The following is a 23,232-nucleotide window of genomic DNA, read 5'->3' on the forward strand; positions in this document are numbered from 1 at the left end:
CAACGAAGCACGCGTTGTTTCGATGTCACTTACGAAAGCCCTTCAGTTTCAATTCAAATATGGTAGCACAAAGCTATGCCGCGGGATGTGACGCAAGATCGGATGGGACACTTGTCAACAACTGAGAGGTAATGGAGCTCAAGTGGCACGCGTCCTGATAGACCCATGGTATGCGCAAGCAATAATAAAAGGCAACCACTCGACTCGGACTTAGGCCTATTGTCCATATTATGTATATTATCGCGTGTGGTTTGCAAATGTTTGCACATTATTTAGCTAGGGAAGCCTTTTCAAATATCCCTACGATGCCAAGCTGCGTTGATTGGTCGGGTACAATATCTTGTTTTAGTCGCTTACACAAACGTTAATGTAGTGAAAACATGGATGTGGTATATAGAAAGATTGCGTGACTCCAAATCCGTAAAAGTGAACTCCCAGCATTTTGTGGGAACTTGAAGGCAAATTGCTTACAGACTGGGAGGGTCCATGTATTGGGTTGATTTTTAATGCTATGTAATCTACATTACCAGTCGTTCTCCATGGACCCGAGGGAGGGTCTAAATTTTGAAGGCGAATGAACCATGATGCATATTGTATTGATCTACATACATACTCGCATGCATGTTATCTATTTTTGTGAAATCTAGTCGGCAGAATTTTCTGAATTTTGAAGATGATTATCAATTGCACTTTTCAGTACACAGGAATAGTTGAACTCAATATTTAATGTGTGTAAACTGTGATCCATAGTCAAAGGCAGTAAGATTGAGATAACTCAATAAAACTTGCATCATTTTGCCATAATTCCAAATCTAGGGAACAAGATCAGTCCAATATTGACTGTAGTCCTAAATGACATTGACAGTGTTGATTGAATGGGGAAGATGGGTTTATTAAAGTAAATACACAACAGTCTTTGTATTTGCCATTTTTACGTAACATTCCGTGCCATTTTAACAACTTGACTGCTTCGACATCAGTTTACAGGATCAGGATGCAAATGTTGAAGTCTTTGTAACTCCAGGTACTCTTGTTTGATGGGAATTCATTATCAAATCCATTTTTTTGGATTCTCTTTTTCCTCAGAGCTGTTATCCACACATGAGTATATTTTTGTTTGTTTGTTTGTTTTCAATTAGTAATGAGTTTCTGTTTTCTTTCATTTTGTCATTCCAGTAATCGCTGCCCGCAGAGACGATTTTGCTCCTAGAATAATAGAACATCCACAGAACACAATAGTACAGAAAGGGGATCCAGCAACACTCAACTGCAGAGCCGAAGGACGACCGGAACCTGAAATAACAGTAAGTAATATATCACATTGAGTGAGAGCATCATGGGATACATGGTAATCATTGATCCTGGTTGTGATGGATATTATATGTAGGCTGACTAGGGTTCTGCACTAGTATAGACATGGACTGTAGAAACAGCAATCCCTGGCATAGAGCTGCGGTCCTGTATGATGTTAAATGGTTTATAAGGGGTGTCTTGGGTCATAGTGGCCAGCGACTAGCTGTAAAAGGCAATGATCTTGTACTGTATAAATCTATGGCATTTTCTTATTATCACATCCCACACAGATAGATGGTTTCTTGACTGCTTTGCACTATATGTCACATTTGTAAAAAATGCTAGATATTCTGCAAATTCCCCATGTCATATATTTGTATCAATCTATTATAACTCGAGGGATTGGTCATCTCCATCAGTTTTATCATTACCCTTACACTTTTCCTACATTCCCTGATAGTACCATGCAGATGGTTTGCTACTTTACAAATTATAATGTCAGATTTAAAAGAAAATAGATATTCTTCAAAATCCCAATTTCACCTATAATCAAGAATTTGTATCAGTCTACTATCATAACTCTTGGGAATGTTCTTCTCCATTTTCCTTGAGTGTCAAGTTTTTTCATTACCCTTACGCTTGTACAATCCCACAAATTAAGCAGACCTTTTAAGTTAACACCCAGTCCGTGTCCAATGCTAGAATGTCCAAGTTGTGTGTCAATTTTGTCGCTTTTATTTCCTATATTATATATTCACTCCATGCTGCTAGATTTGTTCAGTGCCTTCGGGACTCTCTCTCTCTCTCTCTCTCTCTGGGGAGATCGCTTACAATTCCAATAAATGAAAATAAAACACATACGAACATGAAATGTGACAGGTTTTGCCCAAGTTCAAGAAAAATGTACAATGCTCTGTTTCAGTCACAGATATGATGGGAAATACATTGACTTGAATTCATAAATCGTCTGGAGAAGTAAAAATGGAAGATGGCACATAAAGGACATCTTAAGTTATCAGGAACATGGTATAACTCAGGGTTGATAAGAGAGAGAGAGAGATCTTTGAAGAGGCACAATTTTAAGATTTGACATTATTGTGAAATTCTAGCCAGTCTTAAGTATTGTATATTAGTATTTCCCTGGAAATGGCATATTTCAGGTTACGATTTCTAGTAAAACAGGACTTCTTTTAGAAGGACATCAAATTTCAGTCTGGAGAATATTCCAATCATTAAAATGCAAGTTTTATGTTACGGTTTGAGAGCAAATTCAGGGATCTTTTACATACTCTCATCTCTTAAGTGCACAATTCATTGACCTCACTGACCTGCATGTCATTCTGAGTACATCACAAATTGTACATGCTATTGGGTATTAAAACTCATCCTTAAAATATGAGGTCAAATTTCATTATTAGCACCGGTGTATATGACTAGGAACTTAGCCTTGTGACATGAGGCAAATTGAGCTTAATTTAATCATCTATTTGTTGAGAAGATGAGCAGAATCCATTAAGAAACATGGCTGCCATTAAATGAACTAAAATGGCGGCCTTTAAATGAGCTAAAAACGGAAACCAGCCTTCTTGTAACACAGGTCATTAGCAAGCAAAACAAATGGCAAGATACCATTACAATTAGTGCAAACGAACAGACGAAAATATCCGGCACAAAAATGCATTAAAAATTCACAATAAGCACTTCAATTTGCGCTAAATGATGCGTTTAAATCAGGTCACTACCTGACCTGCCGCTATGTCAACCAGTAATTCTCAGTCATTGGTTCTTAACAATGACAATATTTTGAATACGACGTGTAATTAATATTTAATGTTGAATTGAATGATGTTTGTATAGTATTGGGTGTGAATACTTAATACCATTGGAATTGTAGGTTTACCATATTGGGTCACCGTAAGACAAAGCAATGTCCCCATAGAGGTAGGTACTATAGAGGTGGGTGATTAAGTGATATTTAATAAGTGATGCATTTATTGTTTCAGGTTTCGATACAAATAATATTAATTAACATTGAGGGTATATTTGTCATCAAATTTTTCCCAATTTTTTTTTTTCAACAAAATGTGAAATATTTTTCCTGTTCATGAAATTAAGAATGTACAAATTTAAATTGTTAAAACTACAGACAGACAGACACACAGACAAACATTGAGACAGAAAACTGCATATGAAGAATGAAGCTATACACTATCAGGATTGAATTCGGTCTTGGTCAACGTTATAAAATTTTGCCGCCTTCAGGAGTAACAAATAACATAAAAACCACTATTTGAAATTGAATCAAATTTGAAATAAAAAAACACACTCAATATTGTACAATGTTACAACTAGATTTTCAGGAAAGTTAATTTTGAATGGATTTTGACCTGCCTTACCCTGAGTTATGAAGCAAACAAAGCTGTGAAGCAGACATAACAAAATCAGGCAGGATTGCACACTTAATTGAAACTTACCAAGTCTACTAGTAAATGTTAGATGAACTCCAAATACCATCAAATCCAGTTTGATTGAAAACTACCCATATTGTCAATTTATTTTCCTAACCCGATGGCTTGGCACGGTGCATAAACAAAATATGCAGTAGGGTAGATTGAAGACTGAGAACAGAAGTGAAGATGTTAGGTTATCTTGTGGGAATTGTTAAGTCTACAATCTGTCACAGTGCATGTGTAAATATTATTTGGAGCTTGTTGTTACGTGGATCAAAATGATTAAAAAAACATTGTTTTCAAAAGAAACGTTGACCCAGTTGCGGAATTTTATTCATTGACAATGTAACATTAACAAAGATTTTCAATTTGGTTATATTGAGAAAAAGTATTTGATTAAAAAATACGGCATCTAAAACAAGTATGTGTTATCCAAATAGGGTACTGCATTGACTGATTCCAATCACGAACATTTCCTCCAACCCCCTTTAAGGCTTTGCGTTGATAACGTTCGGCCTCTCCAGTGATGAGACATACCTCCATTGTGGTACGTATCATTGCGTCTTTGAATAAACTAGGGTCTTTTGTCGCTGTATGTTACTATGTAAAATTGATATAGTTGGATGTCTGTGTTTAACCTCATTACGACGACTGTGATTAGCGAGATGAAAAAATGAATCAAACACCCTCCAGCATGCAATCTGGCTGCGTCCCTCGAGATTATTTAGTCATCATAAGATACCCTCCCAGGATTCAATGCCCCGCTTTTTTCTCGTGGTTATGTCGCGTTATTATCGCAATCCCGTTGATTCACGACCCAGTGTAGCAAAAGTGGTATACGGAATTGATAGAGAAGTACTGTTCAGTCAAATTAATGGTGCTTGCAAATGGTGACTTTACTGGTTTTAATTTAGAATTGGTCTGCAATGGTTAGCATTATTACTCATTGAGAAAGCTTAACTACACTTTTACTACTATTTTATAACAGGAATGAGGTAGTTAAACTTATAGGAACAACAAAGATTGACACTTTAAAGTATAGTACAGTATTCTTTAATTCACATCCAAATTTGTCCCATGGATGGTATAAAAGCACAAATGATGTCAACTTTATGCAGCGTGCTGGTTATCATGAGATGTATTTTTTTGAGGTTCGTTTTGTGGATAGTGAGAACATTGGATAGAATAGAACAAAAACCTTGCCAATTTTGCCCGAAACTGACGGTACATTAGTTTGAATAGACTCAATAGTTAGTTGGAGCAGTACCAAAATAGCCTGAAAAAAATGCATCATTAACGAAATTAGACCAAAACAGCCTAGCGGTAGAAATGGATACAGGACAAAAAACGAAAGCAGGCGACTCTAGGCTTGTGGGACGTGTGAGGTGAAAAGCTTTTGAGTCGCTTGGCTTGGTACGACTTGCCTCGTTCAAGTCAATATACTTAAAAATAGAATCGTCGAGTTAGCAACGTCCAGGAGATATTGTGTCTTACTATTGGGAACTGAATAGAAATCGGACAGAGAAAGAAAGAATGAAAAAGGCCGGATAGGCTTTTACCGCAGAATACTTGGAAAAAAGAAATATGACATTTTGGTACACGTAATTGCAAGCACCATGGGAACCTGTGACGGAAAAGAAAAAAGTATTGCGAGGGTTATATTTCACTTTTTAGATGTAATAAAGAAAGGTCCCAAAACAGTCTCACTGTCATTGCCACAGTTCTTTAACCTCTATTTAACAATACTATGTTAAAATTTGACCTCAAGTTGTGGAGCGTGAGTTTTTGTACCCAACACTTTCAAAGGTCATTGTTTGAATGCATTAATTTATAGGATTTGAAGAACTTGGTCTTGATAGATGAGAATGAGAAAGGTTTCAGGCCATGAATGGAAGGTAGAAAAAAATGGAATGAGCCTGTTTCAGGCCATGAATGGCGTGTAAAAAAATGGAATGAACCCGCAGAGTATGTTTGCAGAGTGTGTGAAAAGTAAAGCTCCAAACTATTTTGAATCAGGTTTATGCAAAAGAAAGAAACCTATATGCTCAACTATTTGCTGTGTTTGCAGAGAAAAGAATCTTTTGTGAATTGAACAAGTTTATGTAGCTTGAATTGAATAGCAAATTTGATACATGTATTTGAAAGTGAACTTGGCATTTGACCTGGAGGTCATGCTAGGGTCAACGTTGGTGTAATGTTACTTGGAACACAATGTTTTTGTAAGTTTTGTGACAGAAATAGAGCAAGATTTGAAAAGAAGTGCTAAATTTGTGAAACTGTATCATTGTGGGTATTTCAGAATTTATGACCTAATTGTATTGTATTCCAAAATTATCTACCTCTACAACTAACAGAGTGGTCATTCCAAGGTGCTAGGTGTTTGTTCCTAAGAACCGTTGACCAAAGCACTATCATATCTTGAATCCCTTTCCTTCAATAAATGTTCTCTCGCAACATAATCATGACAATGTGACATTACAATGTACTTTTTTGTTGCACTTTGCTCAAACACTCTAAGAAATAAAGGTTCTAGATGGAAACTTTTTTATCCTCTCAGGAGAACTCTCCCTCTTGAACCTCTAAAAAAGGTTCTTTAATTATGGAGAACCCTTAAAGGTTCTCTAAAGAACCAAACACGGTTCTGTATCATATTTTTGGGGCCATTTTCGATGGTTTTGGAACCATTTTTGATTCTTTAGAGAACCTCTTAAGGGTTTTCCTGAGAGGACAACTTTAGAACCTTTATCATTTCCCTGATAAAACTAAGATCGGAACCATATGGTGTTGGAAGAGGAGATTGAACTATATAATGAAGGTGCTAAGAAGATATTTAATATATAAAGTATAGAACTTAGTAAGCTTTCTTGAACCATATGGTGTTGGAAGGAGAGACTCAACCATAATGTGGGTGCTCAGAAGACATTCAATGTAAATAAATAAGTACAGAACTTGATAAGCTTTCCTAAGTTAGGGTTCTCATGCTTAAGTTGTAGAAACAGATTTAATCATATCATGAACAGCTTGGCACAAGCCAGTCATATTCAATTTTATGATAATAATCATGTAGTTCTCACCAACCACTTATAACACACAAAAGAAACATGATCGAAAGAGCTAAAAAAATTGGGAAAATGAAAAATTTGAAGTAATGTTTGGTAATAATGAAGCGAGCACGTCAAAAAGATTTTTCACCCATGTTTGAACAAGGTTCCATTACTACACACACAATACCCGTGACTTATACCATCACAAAATACCTCGGAGCTAAATAACAAGCGTAACTATGATTAGCGTAGCTAGCGTACGCTACTTGCTCACGCTCAATATTACTGGAAATGGGAGCTTATGTTGCTTACAGGTATCAAACTCTTACACAGATGTGGAGTGGGAACTGTTAGACACTTGGTGATAGAGATGTATATTGGGACACTTGTTGGCCATTATTTGTCAAGTCTGAGCTTGCTGCTTGAAATTTTATAATGAAATATGGAGTATTTGGGGAAAAATGCATACAAATGTGGCACATATGGGAAGTTGATGGGATATAATAATGGATATATTTTGATTTAAAAAAATGCAAAAATTGACAAATGAAACATCTTTTTATCAGTATTTTGTTAATTTTGGTTTGAAGGTGTTAATTTGACAGGATTCACTTGCAAACTTGAATCATATTTAGCATTTTTTAAATAAAAATTGCAGGAGTGATGAATCAAAATGTTTGTGTAAGAGACTGGTTGTCATAGGTGTGCTGATATGACATGAGAACATGTACCCTTAGCAACCAAGATAAATGCCCCAAGGGGAAAGAAAACAATGAAATATCAAAAGAAAATCCAATACGGGTCCTCACTTCACTGTCATTGCTTCACAACTTCATATCGTAGGTCTCGTTTCTTTCCATATTTTCATAGTCCATATTTGGCAGGAAATTTCTAGACCAATGGGTCGTCCACCTTGAATTAATTGCAGGTGAAATTGGAAAGTTGAGAGTTGTGGGGACAGAATGACTGGAGGAGTTGGTCTAGAAGGGTTGGTTATCCTATCTATCTTGATGAGATGACGGTGAAGGTGATGTAGAAACTGTCAGCGTACCAGATGACTTCACTGTCATCACTTCACGACTTCATATTGTATGTCTCCTTTCTTTCCATATTTGGCAGGAAATTTCTAGACTGATGGGTCAGCCACCTTCAATTAAAGCCATATTATAACATTTGCTGAGGAGAACGCCCTCAAATTTCTTTTAAATTCTGTTTTTTACACGATTGTAATGTACTAAAGATACTCTGCAAAATCAAGACTTTAGGTGCTGTAGTTTTGTCAAAATCCGAGATTTTGAATAAAACAATTGAACCGGCGTTTTATTATTACAATGGAAATATTAGTTGAACATGTATGCACAGTAGGTACAGGGCATGCGGGATACACATACACACACACCCCGAGGATCGTACCGTATTACAACTGCGGGAGTTACATGCATGGGTGCTAGTAGTAAATTCAATTTTCTATGCTTTACCTCACTTGTTCGGCTCAAAATTAAAAGGGACATATCTGACAGTAAAAGCTAACATTTTATGGAAAATAAATACTAATCTATTTTTACAGAAATGTTATAATATGGCTTTAATTGCACGTGGAAAGTTGAGAGTTTGCCTTTTTATGGGGACAAAATGACTGCTAGGAGTTGGTGTAGATGAGAATGAGATAAAAATTCCCTTTAAAAGGGAAGGCCAGCCTCAATGCAGAAGAGGTCTTGTAAATAGTTTGGGTCACCGTGAAAGGCATTTTTTAGGATCACGCTTACATCCATGTCGAAAAGTTGGTTTATCTTTAAGATGATGATGAGGATGATGTAGAAACTGTCAGCTTACCAGCTGAGGCATTGTTTGAGCTGTTTTGTCATTAAATATGGTCAAAATCCCTCAAAACCATATGAAAACATGTCTCAATTAGGTGATGGAATTAAAGGGTCTGGAGTGAGTTTCTACTAAGAAAGATATTCTTGGAAGGCAATGGTTAGCCTATGAATTTGATAATGATGATGATGATGTTTACAATCAAGATGTTGATGTTGATGGAGGAGATGATGATGAAGACAGTGATAACAATGATGATGGTGATGAAGATTATGATGTTGAAGATGAAGATGACAATGATTACGACAATGACAGTGATGATGATGACAACTATGATGATATTATTGCTGCTGCCTGAGGTGGTTGATGGTAGTGGTGCCCATGGTGCTGATGATGTCATATTTCTCATTTTGTCAGATGATCGTTTGTTTTGAGATGCTTTTGTCACTAGGAACAAACATTGAGTCATATTTGTGTTCTCATTCACTCACTTAAAAGGTGATTTTGATATAAATTGAGAGAAGTATTTTCTTACCTGGAGTTGCAAGTTTCCTAGTTCTCATCACAGAAATCCCACATTGTCAATTGGACTTGAAATGTTATGCATACCGTAAAAACTTGATAGTTAGCATATGTGCTTACTATCGAGCGCTTTTGAAAACATAAAATTGTACCAAAGTCCGGCGCTTTAACAATTGAGCTAATGGGCTTAAAATACACATTTGCAGGTTTACTTTTTCGTTTATAACTATGTGTATCGATGATTTGCTCAAAACTCTTTACACTTTTGTGGATGGGGCTCTTCATGTTTGCATGTTTTAAAAGCGCTTGATAGTAAGTTTTTACGGTATGTTGTAAGCATGCTGCATTCTTAGGCCTAATGTAATGTAGACAAGGTCACTATGCTTTAAGTGTCTTGATGTGCAATTGGATCGGGTTGTGTTTAATTTTAGCACTTAGTGAAAGAAAGTGCATTTCATCAACTCTTTTTACCTTTCAATTTGAGCAAGTTCTAAAGCTTAAATAATAGCACCTTGACAAGAACTTGAAGACTGCTTGCTCACTCCCAATTGGCTCTTCAGCTCTACCTGTTGTCAGCCTGCATGGACTTAAAAAGTAGAAATAAAAAAGATTTCTAAAAAGCACTTCAGAGACTAACTTTTTCACTATAGTATTACATAGAGAAAATAGGAAATTTTTTTCACCCAAGTTGGATTTGCAATGCACTTAGAACTGTCAAAAATTTAAAGTCAAAAGGAAGCATATTTTAATAATTTTCATACTTAGTGCTTTATTTTGTTCAAGTTTGTGCACATATTATTTTAAGTCTATTTCAGAAAAGATGTATGTTTGACAAAAAAGTATTTTTTTAGAATTTAATAAAAACAGGAGAATATCCTTCTTTCATGACCATATATGGAATCTATAATTCTGGAAAATGCTTGCAAATGAGTACAAACATGCATCATGTACTAGCTAATTTTCAGTATAAGGAACTGAAGCTTGCAATGCCATTATAGCAGTGTGTTGCTTGAATTCAAGTTAATATCAGATCGTTCTTTAAAACTAATAAACGGAGTAGGACGAAGAACTCCGCTGGTTAGGCTCTTAAATAAGAAGTCAGTAGTACAGGCCCTTGAGTAATATACATAGAGACTGGAGTGAAAAACAGAAAAAGTAATAAAAAGATGTACTTTGTGTTGAAAGCCAATTTAGATGGCAATTGACCTTTTTACATGTGCTCTTGAGATTGAGTTGGGTTTTGTGATTGAAATAAACCATAGGATACTGAGCCTGGTAAAGTGATGATATGAAACAAGATGAGCCTGTGTCGCTAAAAAATCAATTTCGAAATACGCGTAGAAGAAGTGTGCAACTTTTGTATTTCATTAATATCTGCAAAGTATAAATATTCATATTTTAGGAATTTTAAGTCCAATTTTGATGGCATTTTCAGCTTACTACAGTGGCAAGAATAGAATAGTAAATAAAAATACAAAATTTAATCAGTTTTAGCTCATATAGGGGGGTGGGTGGCCAAAGTGAATTTTGTGGGGGGGGCAAACAAATTTTATGTAAAACTGCCCAAAAAAGACCTTAAAAGGGGGGAAGATGGGCCCCTGCCACCGACAGGGACAGGGTAAGTTTAAAGCCAGGTCAAACTCATCTTTAGAAACACAATGATCAAATAATAAGGTTTCACATGTTGATTACTGAACTCTGTCAATGGTATGATGGTATGCTCCCAGGTAGTATACACTATACATATACACAAAATAAATGTTAATAATGGCTTAGAGGCGTTCCATAGAATTAGATTGCAAGTCTTGAGTCTGTATAGTTATCTCACTGATGGATGCGTTATTCATGAATCGCTTAATTGCATACCGATCTCAAGGGTCTGATATACTACTTAAAGGTTTTGTTAAGAAGCAAATCGAGCAAGCCATACTTTTATGAAAATTAAGCATGGATGGTCTTTCTTTAGGTTCTTGTAGAATCAGTTAAGCGCTCCACAGACTCCGAGTATTGTACGTACAATATTGTATGCAACATATCTACGTTATTTAATCTATTGCCATTCTATTTCCAGTAATGTTTAAGTTCTAACGAATGTTTGATGACGAAAAATCGATAATATGTTACATGTAATATCTAGTAGAAATATATTATCGATTTTATGTCATCAAACATTCGTTAGAACTTAAACATTACTGGAAATAGAATGGCAATAGATTAAACAACGTAGATATGTTGCATACAATATTGTACGTACAATAAAAAGTCTGAATACCCCTTTACTTTGGGAATTGATTTGTCGTTCGATGTGTGTTAATTTGGGGGTGTATTGCTTTTAAGTAATTGTATGTTTTCATAATAATGCACTAGCATGGAAGTAGAACTCCAAATGCACAAATCATATGCTCTTGCAGCAGAGACACATGTACCCCCGTGTATCACACACACACCAAGGCATAAAAAGGCATAAAAAACCCCAAAAGGGGTACTTTGAGGGCATTTTGGGATGGGGGCATCCACCCCCACAGGCACACACGCACAAACACAAACCTCAATCAGAGACTGTATCTATACCAAGTGTCCATTCTGCCATTAGTTGTGTCAGTCACGTAATCAAGTGTGGGAATCAGACTTCAATGAATGGCCAATGTTATAAACAAAATGAAGAACCCTTTACAAGGCCACAAGAGGGGTCTGAAGAGAGCTGTTCAGTCCGCATGGCAAGATGCTATGAGCCCAGGCGTGACCACCGTATCAAATGACTATGAGTCTATTTATTGAAAATGTCGCTGGCTTTTTATACCTGGTTTGTATCGCAAGCTTGTTTGGAAAAGGAGAGGGAGCAAAAAGGTTGCATGCATAGGTGGCTGGTTTGTATGCACGTATAGGCTGACGCTAGGGAATTTGGCTGGTTTGTATGCACGTATTGCCTGATGCTAGGGAATTTAGACTGAAATAAACTACAGGGAATGTGAAGTTAGTTTTTGAGTTAAAAATAGTCAAGTCCCTGTTGCGTTTTGTTTAGAGATGTCTTTGTTGTTTTGCGATGTTCAGTAAACAGGTTGTTTGTGTGAGACGTGAATGCTATGCTAAATATTATCAGCTCATATGGTAAATCTTTCTTCAGTCAATTGTGGAGAATTTCTTGACAGCATTTTTACAATCAGAAACAAGGTTCAACCTGAAAAGTTATTGAACCTTAATTAAATGGTTGAAGAACCAAAAGGGTTCTGCAAAGGTCAGAAAGAACCATTTTATTTAAAGACATACCTGAAAAAGGTTCATTCTGTAAAGGCTAGAAAGAACCATTTTGGGGTTTTTGCAATTTTCAAAAACCCTTTACTTTTGAAGGTTCTCTACATACACAACAGCTAAGGACCCCCTTTTCTAAGAGTAAACTCCTTTCAAATCAAAGTAACTCAATCGATGATAAGACATGAAAAGGCAGCCCTACATGGAAGTTCCTTTGTGAAGAGAATTTCCGCAGTGGCTTATGCTTAAATATGCAAGTGAATTCTGTTGTTATTTAAAGATATTTTTTCCATCTCTGCACCAATTTCAAATGTGACACCTGTAGAAATGAATCAAATACTGATTGAATGTGACAAACACAAATCTATTTTACCTCAAAAACTGCAAGTTTTTTTCCAGTTTCAGTGCATTGCTGAAGGCAGAGTTGTACATGGGTTATATAATGGTGACATCCCACAATGCACCATTTTCTGCATCTCTATCTCAGTGTTCAGTTTGTGATGAATCATAAATGTGTAGGGCTTGAAGCAATGTATGCTGGGATATCAAAAATATCTTGTTCACATGGGTTACATATTGGTGACAGCCCACCAAAGAAGATCTTCATCAGATCCCACAATGCACTATGTTTAATGTTCAGTTGGTGCTGAATCATAAATATGTTGGGCTTACAGCAATGCATGCTGGGATATCATAAATATCTCCTTTGGTGACAATCTGAAGGAAACTTGTTTTTTTCAAATGCAAATTAGATTCTTACTTAACATACTGATGCAGAGTTTCATGTATAGTTAAAAACAGAGGCGTGTGATAGTTTTTGTAATGATGCCAAGATGAAAGAAAAATGAACCGTGTTGTGTTTAAGGCAAATTCGATTCCAACTTAACAAGCCTAGAATAAGAGCTACATGTTACATTATAGTAGTTTCAAGCAGAGTGCTTCGTGATAGCGTTAAGTCAAAAACAAAACCTGTCCCTGCTTTCCAATCGTGAGGAGTAACTTAAGTTGGTAACACTATCGTCTCTTTAAATGTTAAGCTTATATCCTGTGTATGTTGTTTCATAGATCTCTGTTTGACAGACCGTAGGGACAGTAACTATTACATGGTAAAATGAATTTTCAATCAGCGATTATCGCTATCATACTTCCCTTGACAAATCAAAATATTAGTTTGATGTCAGTGTAGCGCTACAATCTAGTATGCCAATTGCTAAAGGCACAGTTCCTGAACCCTAATATAAATGTATACTCATAGAATGACCTCACATATATTGGGCACCAAAATCAGTCTCTTTAATATGAGGTTAAGCTGTGAAATGTTATTTATAATGGGAGGTTTCTTAACTTTGACAATGGAGGTGATGTTGTTTTGCATATAGTGTTGGGAGATATTGGGGCTCATGGTTCAGTGATGGGATGTACATAGATTTCATATTAGGGAAGGTGTCCTATAAGAGCACATTGGGGATGAGTTCATTACAAGTGCAACAAGTTGGTATCTTGATTTTGAAATTCTTACAAGTTACACAATAAGCAAGATTTCATATATTTTTGGCTTAAACAAATTTCCTTATTTGTTGTCAGAGATCAGCAGTTTACTTTTTTGCGAAATGATAAATATCAAATCACATTTTTTTTATTGGTTGCAAATTAATTCAAATTGTATCATGTGAAATATTACAGTTAAATTTGCATATTGCAAACTATTCTTGATTTCTCAATGAATTTATAATGGGCTGTTTCAGTAGACAACTGCCATGCCCCTGTGGAAGATTTAATAGAAGTCTTCCAGAGAGGGGGTATGGATTTCAAATGGAATAGCCTAATATTTTGAACAGGATAGAATTTGAAATTAAGCAAACTGCAAAATTGTGCACCTTATTGAGTAATTTACACAGGCATCCTACATATTATTTTATTGTGCCAATAAGATTAATCAACACGTCAACTTGCCGCCACAATCTCATTTACCTTCCAATAAAGATGGCTTAAACTCACGACTCACGCCATAATATCTCCGGGCATGCAATCTCCCGTTTCGTACCTCCAAAGTAGATTATCTGCTTGCGCCTACCTGGCTCCACGCTTCAGTAATAAGCGTCAAAGTGCTCCCGTGCGATTAATGATAACTCGGGTAAGATGGTCAGTTTCCTCAATTTACGGGACCCTTGTTATTCCCAGCGCTAAGTCCTGTTATCTTTGCACGCTGGATGGATTTCAATATACTGAAATTATCCCATCAATATTTGAGGTACACAGAAGTGATGCTTCAGTAACTGTTAAACCAATACTAGGCATGTTTGTAGTAATTTGAATGCAATTTGAAAGCTTATGAAAATTTGATTTTTATAGTTTTATTTGTAATTATTTTTGATGAAAATTTGTGAAGTAATGAAAAGTCTTCTCTCCAATTCAGCTCATAGACCATACGTTAAAATATTAATTTCCAATAATTTGTGTTACAAAATTAATAAGTCATTTGCTAGAATAAATACAATCATAAGGTGTGATTTAGAGCACAGAAGCTGTTCAGAGTTGACATAGCAATTAAGCCTGTATTTGCAGAGGAAATTCAAACAACCTTACAGTATTTATTCATCATTCATTCATCTAGTGGACATGTTTGCTAACATGAAGGCAAGGAGTCAACTCAGGAAACTAATGCTTGAAGACAATATCGATCAGATTGCCGACACTTGACTACCAGGATTTTAATGATGATGTACAAATGTAATTACAATTTCTGTGCAGCTAGCTTAGTGACAGCATGGGATGTAGGCCTACATGGAAGTGAAAGGCATACAGTGTTCTAGAAGAGGAGTATTTGAGAGGGGTTAATTGAAAGTTGTAAGGTTAATAAAATAAACTGAGCTCAAAAAGAAACTTATCTTTTTTAACAACTTGTGAATCACAAGGTCATATCTTAAAATACTGTCAATCAAAATGAACCAAAATTACACACAGGATTACTTTAATACTCGACTCAAAACACATGTCAGTAACCAAGCAGTTGTCCAACTGACACAACAGCAAAATGCACTGTCATTGGACAGCTTCGTGGACTTCCTCCACTTTCACAGCCCAACATTTGACACACAGCACAAAAAAATCTGTGAGAATGCACACAAGATCCTTGCACAGATGATAAAACGGTGCTGCTTTCTGCTTTTCATACACTTTTTTCATGAAACAGGGCTGGGCTGTGAATGTGGTCCAGGAAGCTGTTCCATGTCAGTGCATTTTGCTGTTGTGTCAGTTGGATAACTGCTTGGTTACTGACATGTGTTTTGGTTCAATTTGATGGACAGGATTTCAAGATATGACCTTGTGAAAAATTATAAGTTTGTTTTTGAGCTCAGTTTAGTATAAACAGGTTTTCACCACAAATTTGTATCAATAGTAATAATATGACAAGTTAGATTTAACTTAATATTGGGATTGGGGATAGGAATGTGGGTGAAGGATATTAGCAGAAAATTGAATGCGTTAACTGTTTGGGCAACAACATTTTATGTATGCTTCAAATGTCAGGATTCCTTGAAATATACTGATGGAATTTGTGGTTTTTGTTGGCTTGCATTACTCCCAACTTTTAAATACCATGGAACTTTTATAATCACTCCAGTAACTATACAAATAGAATTTGAATTAGAACACAAATCTACATGTCTGTGTTTTCATTTGGCAGACAGTTCACAATTAAATCTCTTGATTGTTTACAAATTTAAACACAACTTGACAAGATTGGTAAACATGATGAAGAAGATGAGCATTAGTTGGGATTATGCGGATGGGTTTGGGTTTCATCGGCACGACACGGGTAATAAGAAGGTGTCATTGGCCGTGGTTTGACGTAAATTAATTGCAGCTTCAGTATCAGATAGTGTGTGGCGGACCATGTGCTCACTCAATTAGTATTCATTATTCAATCGCTTTACGTCGACGATGGGATGCGAAGGAGACAACTGTTATCTTCCGGGATTGGGAATCGGAAGGCGGAACATTGCTGTGTCAAACTTTATCTTGTGATCATTTTCATAGCTGTATATACTTCCTTTGGGATAGCAATCGGAGTGTGTAATATTGTAGTGCCAAAACAATGTATCTTGCATTAATTTTCATAGCTGTATACTTGTTACAAATTTCCATTACCGTACATGCATTCAGCATAGAAGTAGGAGTGAAAATACTGCCTTCTTGCAAAGATTGGATTATAATCTTATCTTCCAGTTAAAGAAAGTATATTGCTTGATTTCATATATTGGATACAACTGTTTACTCCATTAAGGTTGTTGGATGATTAAAATAATTATGTACTGAAGTAAAAGAAAGTGTATTGCTTGATTTCACATATTGGATACAACTCTTTACTCCATAAAGGCTGTTGGGATGATAGAAATATGTACCAAAGTAAAAGAAATTATATTCCTTGATTTCACATATTGGATACAACTCTTTACTCTATAAAAGTTGTTGGATGATAAAAATATTTACTGATTTAAAAGAAAGTATATTGCTTGATGTCGCATTGGATACAACCGTTTACTCCATAAAGGTTGTTGAATGATTAAAATATGTACCAAAGTAAAAGAAAGTATATTGCTTGATGTCGCATTGGATACAACCGTTTACTCCATAAAGGTTGTTGAATGATTAAAATATGTACCAAAGTAAAAGAAAGTATATTGCTTAATATCGCATTGGATACAACCGTTTACTCCATAAAGGTTGTTGAATGATTAAAATATGTACCAAAGTAAAAGAAAGCATTGCTGTTATGCGAGAAAATGGTAGATACACGCCTATGTGATAAATGAATAAAAACGATTGATGCCAGGGTGTGCTAATGGCGTATAGGAAGGCATCCAAATTTTCTCTCTCTTTTCTTACCTTCAAACGTACTCTATATACTTAAAGTTTAAAATGTAATGGAGAACTCCTCTAATCAATCATCAATCAAGCCAGTATCTTAAAGCATTTGAAATCCCAACTCTTCGTTAGATAGACTATCATGATATTTCTTAGATCTCAACTTTATCTTTGACGATATAATGTAGACTATATCGTGATGTTACTTAGATTTGATGGTTCAGGCGGTGGGTGAATTCAATCCTTTACTAAAGTTAATTAAATGCTCTTTCAAGAGAGATGTGGCACATAGGAGAGTCATTATCTTATTTGTGGTGTCATGGATTGATTTCACCTAAAACATTGCTAGCTAGCAGGTGGAAGCTTTACTGCACACAATTTGCAGATATTACAAGTTTTATTTTCAAAATGTGAAAGCTGATTACAAGAACTGGTGTTCTAATACTAGGCATATTTGTACTCGTTTGAATGTATTTTACATGTAGATTTTCAAATACAGTCATAAATTTGTTTTAATTCAGTGCAGTTGTGGAAATACAATATAAATATAGATTGTACTATTTTCCTTACCATTCACATGGTTAAGGGTTTAACTTAAGCTTAATGCCTCTCCAATTTGCTGGTATATGAAGAATGAAGGTTTAATTGGTTTCACCTGGTATATTTGGAAGATTTCTACATGACATATTGCATTCTAAATCAGTTCAGATCAATCTGGATTCAGGAGTGTCCTGTTATAGATGCCTCCATCAGTGTGTTATCTTCAGTAGATAGCAATTGATTCAAACCAATCTGGATCCAGGAGTGCCCTATAGGTACCTCTATTATCTCCAGTAGATAGCAATTTGTAGAGAGGTATCCACAATCTGGATTCAGGAGTGTCCTTTAGATACCTATTTTAGTATGTTATCTTCAGTAGATAGCAATTTGGAGAACATAGCCATATGCATCGATTCAAACCAATCTGTATTCAGGAGTGTCCTATAGTATGTTATCTTCAGTAGATAGCAATTTGGAGAACATAACCATATGCATCGATTCAAACCAATCTGGATTCGGGAGTGACCTATAGATACCTTCATTAGTGTGTTATCTTCAGTAGATAGCAATTTGGAGAACATAGCCATCTGACATTTAACACTAATTTATATTTGACGAAGTTATTTAAGTGAATAGTGGGATTGAATCAACTTCAATTTATAAGAGTAACATTCAAACCTATAATATACATTGACATAATCTTATCAAATATACATTGCAAATATTTGGCTTGTAGGGGGTCTCTCTTTGCGGGTCTTCATCCATACCTCATGTGATCTTGGGTTCAATGAACTTTCTTGCATCTCTGCTAAATTATAATATAACTTGCCACAACTCAATTTTGTGTGCTGCAAGACGACACATCCTCCCAACAAAGGATAAATTAAAATTATTTGCTTAATACATTCATATTAGAACCGCCTCCCACCATGCTTATGCCCACCCGCCATATTGACTGATACACAATATTATGCATATGCTTAGTCGCGAGAAGATCACAAAATATTAATATCGCCTCGTCACCGGAAGAAAATGAAACAAATTTTTGTTTGGTTGCTTGTAGTTGTCACCCAGTTAATATATACAAATATTGTGCAGAGCACAGTAAGAGATGTTCAAATAAAAACTAAAATGGATCTGTCCTAGAGGAGAAAGCCAAGAAGATACAAAATATAAAGTTACCGAAATGTCGTCTTGCTTGACCGCGAAAAACATCCACATGGAACGGGGCAAAGTCGCAAGACAGAAACAAATCTATATTACGCATGACGGGAGAGACGTATCTATTTGAAGAATAACACTAAAATAATACAGGATTCTTGTTACGGTGTTGAGTAACTTGACCCGCTGGTCGTGTTCACCTGATCCGACTGTAATGTCACCTGGCATAAAATATTCAACAATTTCAAATTAATCAGAAAGAGTAGAGGAGCAGTGGTGATGCATATAAACAGATAGATCAGGTAGACTGAGTTAAGTGTTGAAATTATAGGAATAAAGGTAGTTGTTTATTCAGTTTGCTGGTGCTAGTTGTTGACAAATAACATCCTTTTCTTGCTAAGAACTCATTTAGCATTTATATATAGATATAGCAGAAACCAAAACATTTAGCCTAAACTCCCAGTGTCAAAACTTTCAAACTTCAGAAAAGTACTTTCTACTTCATCCACTGTGCTATCAGGGGTAATTCTACTTCATCCACTGTGCTACGGAGATAGTTCTACTTCATCCACTGTGCTATCAGGGGTAGTTCTACTTCATCCACTGTGCTATCAGGTAGTTCTACTTCATCCACTGTGCTATCAGGGGTAGTTCTACTTCATCCACTGTGCTATCAGGGGTAGTTCTACTTCATCCACTGTGCTATCAGGGGTAGTTCTACTTCATCCACTGTGCTATCAGGGGTAGTTCCACTTCATCCAATGTGCTATTAGGGGTAGTTCTGCTTCATCCAGTGTGCTATCAGAGGTAATTCTACTACAAAAATATTGAGAAGAAAAAATTCACACTCAAAAACAGAATATAAAAGCAAGACATCAAAAGACACGATGTTGTCAAAAAATAGAAAAGAAAAACGATATAGGCCTATAGACATCCATTAATCTTAAAATGCATAAGAATTGGAGCAAGCTGTCAGCGCGTAGAAATTTAATTTACTCCATCACACCTCTTTCACTACTTCACCCAAGATACAGAATCTTTATAGGGTGTCCCAAAATTCTTATTTTGTATCTAATGTATTCATATATTTGACAAGTGTGAGGAAGTTACAAAAGTCCAAAAGAATTCTAATTGTACCCAATTCACTATGGACCATAATGGCCTCATCCCAATGGCATAGTTCAATAAACTCAATTAAACAATCATAGTGCAAAATTTGACCTCAAGTTGCAGGGTATGAATTTTTGTTCCCAAATTTTCAGAGGTCATTGAATGAATATATACAAATGTATTGGGGTTAAAGAACTGTGCCCTGATTAGATGAGCATGTTGTGGATCCTAGTGATTACAATAGATACCACCAATTAACATTGCAGTGATTAATTACCAATCATAATTAGCCTCACAAAATAACCACCTCCCACTCTGTGCAATAATTTCATGCCTTTAAATGCTCACATTTCTAGGCCTCATCAAATCATCACCTTTTGATAAAAACCACCATAATAAGTTGCTTTAAGAGCTTCAGCAGTGATATAACAACCAGGATGAAATTATTTTACACATAGCATGTTGAAAATTGATGTATTAATAATGTATGGGAGTGTGAATTAAAGGAAGAAAGAAGTTGGCGCCATTTGAGGTGCCATATAACAGGTTGCAGGCTTACCTGTGGGGCATGGCTCGCATCACGATGTACTAACTCTTATTATTTGTTGCATACACTGTATGAATCTGTAATCAATCAATGCGTATTTGCGACGGATAAGATGGCTGTTTGTCGGTAGTCGTGGGATGGTAGGTGTGGTTATTAGGGCCTCTATGCGGAGAAATGAATTAGGGTATAGACAGATTTGATAGGAATGATGTTACAGTTGCCAAGAATGCAAAGTTGGTTTTGTGGATGAGTGTGTAGTGTTTTAGGAAATGAACTGTGTATTGGGTATGATGTCATAACAGATATATGTGATAAAACACCAGTGCTAATCGAGTCTGTAGGAAACCTAGTGTTAAACAATGTAATCTAAAACTTCTATGCTGCACTATAAAAGTGAAATCTTACAAGCGATGATGCAAAATAAGGATCGTAAAAGAAAAATGGCATATTTGGTTATAACTTAGCACCTTGGCTTGATTAAACATCATCAAAGTTTAATCAGATAGCGATATTGTATCCTTGTTTGCCTATGAATAGTAAATATCAACGGAGAAATTGCATACTATTATTTAGATGATTAAATCACAATTTACATGTAATACTGTATGAATTTTGCACCATTTTCTTGGAACTTATTTATTGTTTTATGCATGAGTGAATGAAATATAGATATTTTACAATAAAACATGAATGCTACATTGACTGTTATTTAAAATAAGTTGGTTGGATAATAAAATTTACAAAGACAAATGTACAGCTGTATTACTTTTGTTTTGATATTTGCAAAATGATCAGATACCGTATTTCGTCTAATAAACGCCCCCGGGGCATTACATTTTCCCAAGGGGGGGGGGGGGGTGCGTTTATTCAAGGTCAATTTTAGAACGATAATTCCTGTTAAAATCATTAGGTAAACTTAAAACTCACGCTAAAATGACGAACTATGAACTAGAAACACTTCTGGTTCACTTCCGGCTTTCTGATCCAGATTTTCGCCAATTATTGACTCTATTATCGACCATGTGGGCAACTTGATAAGCTTACTACACAAGATAGCATAGAAATATTGGCACTTTTTTAAACATCTTGGTTGAAAAAAGTGGTGAGGGCGTTTATTTGAGGGGGGGGGCGACTATTTGACGAAATACGGTAGTTAGATTTATAGTTTGTATTTGTGCATACCAATATTTGATGATATTATTTGGATTGTCATGTACTCAACATTCTCTTCTTGTTCTTGTCTTTTGCAGTGGATAAAAGATGGAGCGTCAATGGACGATCTTTTAGAAGATTCACAGATGCCAGGCGAGGACGAGGACCAAAGGTCACTGGTATCAGCGGTGTCCATAGGTGACCTTCAGCAACTGTTCTTTCTACGTGTAAATAGGCCTTATGTAGGCTCATACCAGTGTGTGGCTCATAACCGACTTGGAACGGTGAAGAGCAAAAATGCCTCACTTGAAGTAGCTTGTAAGTATTCTCATTCATCATGGCTTAGTTCATGAGCTTATATTTATCAGTGTTGTAAGATGGTTGACCTGTTGTGGGTTAGTGGATGAGTCTGATGCCATCATGTGTTTATAGGCAACAGGTTGCAGAATTTAACAGACTAACTGTAAATACATGTTCATGGTTATAACTATTGTCAGTGCTCCTTGATCATTTCATGATGACAAAATCAGTGAATGACTACCTGTCAAATTACAGAAGAGTGATGGTTATGTAAGGTTTTGTCATCCAATAATGCCCAAGGAGCTAGCAGTGGCCTGGATTTGCCATGAATAAATTGCAGATGACACAAGACACAACAAAAGTTTGTGTCAAGTGATCTTTAGGCCTGGCTTGTTGTACTTAAAATAACAGCAGGTGCCATTTCACCACAAACCCCAAACATTTCAAAAGTGAGCAAACTAAATCAACCACTTGCAAAATATTTGCAGAGAAGTAGACCATGAAGACATACAAGCATCCTCAACCATCTTCCTTATTGTCCTTTTAAATAATAAGATGTTGTCTGAGCATGGATGTACAATGTACTTCCATGGTCTGAGTCAGCCCTCGAATTAAGGATCTGAAGGGGCATGGCAACTTTTTTAGGGCAAGTTGATCATTGCCTTGGATTTTCACTGAAAAGGCAAGGCAGCACGGCGGTTTGTAATATTTTAAGAGGGCATCATGGCAACTGTTGAAAATTTGAGAAGGGCACCAAGGCAAAGTGAACAAAACACACACTAACAGTCTGATAGATGATTTTATAATGAAGGGGCAGGGCTGGGGCAACGACGGCAACTTCATTAGAGGGCACGGCAAGTGACTGCCTTGGGTGAAGGACATATTTTGAGGGCATTACGGCAGTGGGGATGGGCACCCACGGCAAAATGCCATGGGTGCAGTGGGTTTATTCGAGGGCTGGTCTGAGTGGCCGTCGCTGGACAACCACTTTCAGTCAGTTTCCCTTTTTGACCCAATATAAAACCAAAACCTGTGTATCATATACCAAATCATATGACAAACTCATCAAATCTTCTGTGATATCTTACACAGGCCAGTCAGCTTATGTGTGATATCTTACACAGGCCAGTCAGCTTATGTGTGATATCTTACACAGGCCAGTCAGCTTATGTGTGAT

At 36.2% G+C, this 23,232-nt stretch overlaps 1 protein-coding gene across 1 annotated transcript in view; it reads left to right on the top strand.

Moving 5' to 3' along the window:
* The window catches only part of LOC140169260 (uncharacterized), a 196,695-nt gene that overhangs the window by 102,501 nt on the left and 70,962 nt on the right, over positions 1 to 23,232 (top strand). Inside the window, exons 2-3 of the mRNA XM_072192517.1 lie at positions 1,177 to 1,304; positions 21,854 to 22,073. Coding sequence (XP_072048618.1) covers positions 1,177 to 1,304; positions 21,854 to 22,073 — 348 coding nt within the window. The remainder of the gene's footprint in view (positions 1 to 1,176; positions 1,305 to 21,853; positions 22,074 to 23,232) is intronic.

The sequence above is a fragment of the Amphiura filiformis genome, chromosome 14, assembly GCF_039555335.1.
Source record: "Amphiura filiformis chromosome 14, Afil_fr2py, whole genome shotgun sequence".
NCBI classification, from domain to species: domain Eukaryota; kingdom Metazoa; phylum Echinodermata; class Ophiuroidea; order Amphilepidida; family Amphiuridae; genus Amphiura; species Amphiura filiformis.